General features: G+C 35.4%; 1 protein-coding gene across 3 annotated transcripts in view; it reads right to left on the bottom strand.

Annotated features, from left to right (window-relative positions):
* Positions 1-295: 295 nt before the first annotated feature.
* LOC117394409 (serine/threonine-protein kinase PRP4 homolog) overlaps positions 296-6390 on the bottom strand; it is a 30292-nt gene continuing 24197 nt past the window's right edge. The window contains exons 11-17 of one of the 3 annotated variants that reach the window (XR_004663453.2): positions 5943-6096; positions 5724-5838; positions 4669-4820; positions 3969-4055; positions 2732-3675; positions 1548-1647; positions 300-706 (exon numbers count right to left, since the gene is read on the bottom strand). Coding sequence is in view for 1 of the 3 variants with exons in the window: in XM_034921132.2 (XP_034777023.2) it covers positions 3472-3675; positions 3969-4055; positions 4669-4820; positions 5724-5838; positions 5943-6096 (712 nt within the window). In the remaining 2 variants the exon portion in view is untranslated. Of the gene's footprint in view, positions 1650-1961; positions 3676-3968; positions 4056-4668; positions 4821-5723; positions 5839-5942; positions 6097-6390 lie in introns of those variants that run through there. The other 2 variants (XR_009319925.1, XM_034921132.2) reach the window with 2 other exon arrangements.

Here is a 6390-nt window from a genome sequence, read left to right as displayed (position 1 = left end):
CTGACCACAAAACCTTTTCCCACATCACATATTTCCCAACATAAAACCAATGTCACCTTACAATAATTGATTTTGAGTTTCAGTGTTTTAAAATAAAATATCAAACAGAACGAAATTTCAATGTACCATTTGTAATTCAGTAATATGAGAAAATTGGTCAGGGATCTGAATACTTTTGCAAGGCACTGCATGTGTGTCGAAACGTTGGGCAGCTGGCTCTTTGAGCTAAATATATATATATATATATATATATATATATATATATATATATATATATATATATATATATATATATATATATATATATAAAAAATAAAATCATAATTTAGATCACTTATTTAACATCATGTAATCAAAGAAACTACAAAATGATATCGCAAAGGTCTATCGGAAGCAATAATTGTACAGTATTTCATGTTAGATTTTGAAATGTCACATTTTGAGAAGTATATGGAAAACTACAAAGCGGTATGCAATTCAATATGTTAAGGCAACATTATTCAGCAGGTTTCATTCGACTTTATGAAGACTTTATGTAGGGTAGCTACTTTCCACCAAACGTTCCTACGGTATAGAAGTTGCTGAATTAAAGCAGCAGTGTACAACAATGTCAAAGGGAGAAGTGCTTTAAATAAAACCGCTCTTTCTAGGACAGAAACCTTTGTTCAGGTCTTGATTTTTCTTGTTGTCGTCCGTTGGACTGCACCTACGATACAAAAAACACATGAACAAGCATCTTGATGCATCTTTTGTAAAATATTTTGACCGAAACTGTTCATTTTACCATAGTTTGTTACCAAACTATTAGGCAACAATGAACTACTGATTGCAGTGCAATGTACCACTACTTCTCTAGACTAGTCCGTAACCCAATTAAAAAAATAAAAAAATGAGATATCTGCCTCTATAAAAAGTGAAATTGACAAAAAAAAGAATACTCCAATGCTCTCACTCTAGCAACTGCTATATGCCATTTGAAATTATCTACAAGTTTAATAAAACGCATAATTTACATGTAAACATTTTAAACAGCACTGTATATCTGAAATGGATTTCCGTGTTCCAGCAAGGACTAAACTCCTTTTTCTTTCTACACACTGTACAACTAAGGTTGTAGTATATAGCGGAAATGAATTTCCATGTTCCAGCCAGGAATAGCCCATTTTATTCCTCCCACTCTTATTTAATGTTCCTAAGGAGGGAAAGGATTAGATATACAAAAGGTGCACTCTATATGTTGAGGCATCTTGGTGGTAAAATCTGACAGCAAAATAACCAGTCCATCTCCCCCCTGCCTTGATGACCCTGGCTTTTGCTGTAAAATCCCAGCATCTCAGAAAGGAAAAAGAAGTATTTATATTTCTAGAATACACAATACTTGTGAGCCTTCTCCTCCTCCGGGATCATATACACTTTATAGGTGAAAGAAAAGGCTGCAGATCTTTATTAACTTTTTCACATTTACCTATACAGATTTATCAAGTTGATAATGTTAGTACTACTCATTTGCTGCCACATGTTTATCTACACATGCCATCTGAAATGACCTTGTTAAGTAGGTGAAGGTCTTGTCTCATTCAAAGCAGAACCACGGAGTGGATGACGTAGACTGTGCCTCCAGACATAGTAGCATAACTTGATTTCAATCTCTCTCAGCACCATCCAAGGGAAAAGTGAGAAAACATCACAAATACGAGTTAGTTTACAAGGAAAAAATAGGATATGTCACCATTTATATGTGCTTATAACCTACGATTCATGAAAAAGAAAAAGCATCTGCCACATTACGATAAGCAGAACCTTCAATTTCTGCAATTATAAATATTTAGTAGATGGGATAAAAGGTGGCCTAAATACAGCTATTATATTAAGATTCTAACCCTACCAAATACATATATTTGCAAGGTCATTGGATATGCGTGATCACAACAAAGAAAATATCTTAAATGTCTGCAACCATGTTTTTCCACAAAAGACTTTATTTTATGATGTTTAATGACGCATACTGAAAATGTACAGTAATCTGCATGGTCCACTTTACATGCAGGGAAAGACTACTGAGTTTACAATAAGCAAAGACAAATTTGATTAGGTAACATTCTAGAGGTGAGGTTCTTATTCTAAAACCCCCAAAAGTTTAAAATGTACAAAAAACAAAGAAGCAATTACTGCTTTAAAAAAAAGCAGCTGTTTTGCTCAATATTTGAAGCTTTACGTGTGTATTGAAAGACAACATGATCACAAATAACAAAAGCAATGTCAATTACATAAATGAGGCGTTTTAAAATAACAGTGCACAACTTAAATGAAATCAAAGTAGTTAAAAAAAAAATAATAATAATTAAAACACATACAGAGATATTCTCTGTTTCGCCCTAACATGCATTTACTAAAATAAAACATTTAAGAACGGATTTATATATAAATTACATATTTTTTTTGTTGTGAAGTTTTGTAAAGATTTTAAACTTTATAAAGTAATAAGAAACAGTACACTGAAGGCGTTGCTGTCCATCAAGGTCTTCCTCACTTCCAAAATAATGTTTTACTTGCTCGTTTTATTAAACTACAGTTAACAAATTGGTTTGAAATCAGTAACCGAACAAAACTTAAGATGTTTCCAATTAGAATCATGCATGGGGCAATCTGCCTTAATGCCAAACCTCTTTTTAGTATAAACTGTGCCAGTGTAATGTGTAAAACACCAGTGAAGTTGATGGTTTAAGCTTACCTTCAGTGTACTGAAAGTGGTACACAACCTGCTTTAAAAGAGGAGACCATCCCTGCTGGCAGGCTCAAGAAGAACAGACCCCCTTCGGCACAGACTACACCAAGGGCATGCTGCTGTGGCCTGCACACATACACCTAGGAAGATGTGAATATAAACAGCATTTACGCTGGCCATTTTACAGAAAGCAATGTTGCCAAATCTGCACATACATTTATATAAAATAAAAAACCCAAGAACTTTTTGTATTGTAAAAACAAATATGCATGTAAAAGCTGGCTTGTACAACCATAGAAAGTTCATTTTTCTGTGCAGCCTTGGCAACTACAATACAACTTTATATAATCAAAATCTGAACAATGCACAAATCAATTTACAGGAATTAAATCATTCATCAGTAAAAGTATACCTGCAGGGATCCAAGATTAAGCTTTTTAATAAGAATATTTTACAACTCTAGGTCAGCTTTTGACGACATCAGCAAAGATGAGTGGGAAAGGCCAGGAAAGATAAACCGTGCAGGGCAATCGGGTGGTACCCAACTGCCAATATGTGGAGTAGATACTGAATATCTAGCAGGTCTCCTTAAATTCTTGGATCCCTACTTTAGCTGTACTTCAGAAAAATAAAATATACTGTATTAAATGTGGGTGAAAAAAAATGTCACAACTTAAAAATAAATCCTTCAGTCTTTGTACTTATTTGTTGATTTATTTTTACTTAAAGCCGTTACGTAAATGTGGTTAGATTTTCTCCTGGATAAACGGGTGCTGCAGTGCCTGATTGATGCTTATCCTCTTGGCTGGGTCCAGCATCAGAATTTGATCAAGCAAGTCCTTGACCTGAATGACTTTTTTGCGCTGATCTTCAGGCAGGCGTTGACATCCCACCATGTCAGCTAACAGGTCCTTGGTAGGATTAATAGTGCTCATCACTGTAACTTTCTCCTGCATGGCACAAAGCACAAATATATTAAATAAATGTTGAACACATCTCAGTTGGCCTGATTAACACAACTGTCACATAAATCAATTCAAAGTGACACTCATTAGGCCTAACCATTGCTTCTTGTACATTGCTCTATAAAATATATATATATATTTCTCAATATACAACTAGCAGTTCACTTCAAACAAACCCCTTTTTATCCCACAAGACCCATATACAGTCTAGTTGAAAAGTGGCTTAAACATTTTGTATAAAATTCAGCTCACTGTGTTAGATAAGGTTTAATACATACCCTTTCAGTGACTTTATCTACTTCGATATACAAGAAGTTCAAATTCTGATCAAAGTGCTGGTCCTTGAACAAGCCTTTTCTAATCATCTGCAAAGGTAAAACAATACATTGGTTTGAAGCGAGTAAATTAAAGTCTTATGTCCAGTGATGTTAGTGCTCTGCCGTGTTGAGTGGAGTTATCGCTGTCTATAAAAGTACACTACACACAACACGGCTGACTGGAAAACCTGTCTAGTATGCCCAGGACTACAGAGAAGACTTTCAGTACAGGATACTGAAAATGTAATACATCATCTGATGGCTATCTATAGTACATGTGGAAAGGAGTCAAAGTACTAGAAATACTATAAGGTTTGCTAATTATTATAGTTGAAGTCAAAGGTCGGCATTTCTGAGATCAACACCAAGGCCATTTTTCTGATACACATGTAACACTCTGTTTGTACTGTCAAAACTTGCAAGGTGTTATTTCCTTTTTACTTTAAGAATCTACTGGACTTCACAAAAGGTCCAAAATAAAACGCCTTACACAAACTACAAGGGAAGCTTAAACAAACAAAGTAGTTTAATTTCCTAACCACAGTGGAGTGAAGATGACATTTTGAAGACCGTATAAAATTGTATAATAGTAATTAGGTTTACACAAAATAACTTAACTACTATGCATATGACCTAGGCTTTTACCACCTCAAACCCTTACCTTATTTGGTATTTTGCCCTTAAGGTCCATTGCAAGTTTCACCATGTGGTTGTTCGTTTTGCCAGGAAACAGGATCTTTCCTGTGTAGAGTTCATAAAGTGTGCAGCCCACTGACCACATGTCTAACCCATAGTCATAAGGCTTTCCAATGACTAAAAACAAAACAAAAACAGCATTTAAACATTATGGTCTAGAACTAGAGTCTCAAAGCTCTTTACTTCAAATTGTCATGTGTTCTTTCCTTTCTTAACCCTTTGCGGTCCATTGTCGGACTGGGTCCGACATTGCAATTATTCCTCACAGGTCCTTTGTCGGACTGGGTCCGACATCATTATAGCAACGCAATAAACGGGTGTTTAGTCGTTTTTTCTCCGGAAAAAGCCGAGAAAACCATTCAATTGCCGAGTGGGAGCGACAGGAGCCGAGACAAGTCGGGAAAAAAAAGGCGTATTTCATGAATAGTCATACATGCTATCAGGTATCAGATAATGGGGCGTTCATAGTAAACAAGCTGGCTGAGTGCGTCAGCGCACTGAGACTATCATGGACATTTGCAGAGCTTTTTTCAGATGTTATAGTAATAAAATAATGACTTGGATCGCATTATTGAGGAGTTTGGTGATAAAACGAGTGATCTGGAGATGATCGATCAGTATGTACGACTATTATTATTATTATTATTTATTTCTTACATAGCTGAACGCTATAGCAAACGAAAGGGTGGGGCGGGGCTGGAGATGCCTAGTGTGTGCTTTGTTGATATGCAGGGCCATTTAAACCCGTTTGACTGTGAAAAAAAATACTTTTAAACAGCGCGTATAAAATTAACTGCGCGTGTGAAAATTAATTAGACCTGGCGTGCCTGACGCGCGATTAATAAATGGACCGCAAAGGGTTAAAGGAAAAAAAAAGAAAGTGCCGATAATTGAGTAACTGGAGCTTGAAGAATCTGGCCAATACGTGTGCAAATTGAAATTGCTGACAAACCATGAAGTGTCCTCTACAGTCTCATGGCAAGCACTCATGAAATTAATCACTTACAAATATTCACTTACTAATTTCAGGTGCTCGGTAGAATCGGCTGACAAGGTATGGGGTGATGTCATTGTCTGCAACATGTGAAGCTGAGCCAAAGTCACACAATTTAAGAATTGTCTTGGATTCATTCACCTGTATAAAAAGGGCTTGATTAACAACTTTGGCTTAATTGGAACCCCATCCATTAAATTAAATACATCACCAGGTCCTGCTATAAATGCCATCATTAAACTTACCAGGATGTTGTCAGGTTTGATATCAGCATGTAGGATATTACACCTTTTTAGAAGTTTCAGAGCCAGGAAAAGCTGCTGGCTATATGATCGGACTGCTTTTATATGGAGACCCACATCTTTGCCATACTTCTTCAAAACCTCACGCAAATTCATGCTGAAAACACAAAATATATTTGACATGTTAACACTTCTTATTTAGTTATGTACCTTTTTCAGAATGAATATGCCCTTTAGGTCTTGGTGATAAATTTCTCTGAATAAAAAATTCAGTGCACACAAATTTTTTTTAAAAAAAAAAACAAAAACAAAAAAAAAAACAGTATCTGAAAGGTTAAAAATACTTATAAAATCAATTTAAATCAGATAAAATGGTCAGTTTAATAGCCAAATATAATCAGTTTAATAGCCAAATATAATCTAGAGGGTGTTTTGTGCAAAATCAAGGCAC

This window comes from Acipenser ruthenus, chromosome 3 (assembly GCF_902713425.1).
Source record: "Acipenser ruthenus chromosome 3, fAciRut3.2 maternal haplotype, whole genome shotgun sequence".
NCBI lineage: Eukaryota > Metazoa > Chordata > Actinopteri > Acipenseriformes > Acipenseridae > Acipenser > Acipenser ruthenus.
Note: the sequence above shows the minus strand (reverse complement) of the source record. Positions and strands in the feature narration are given on the sequence as shown.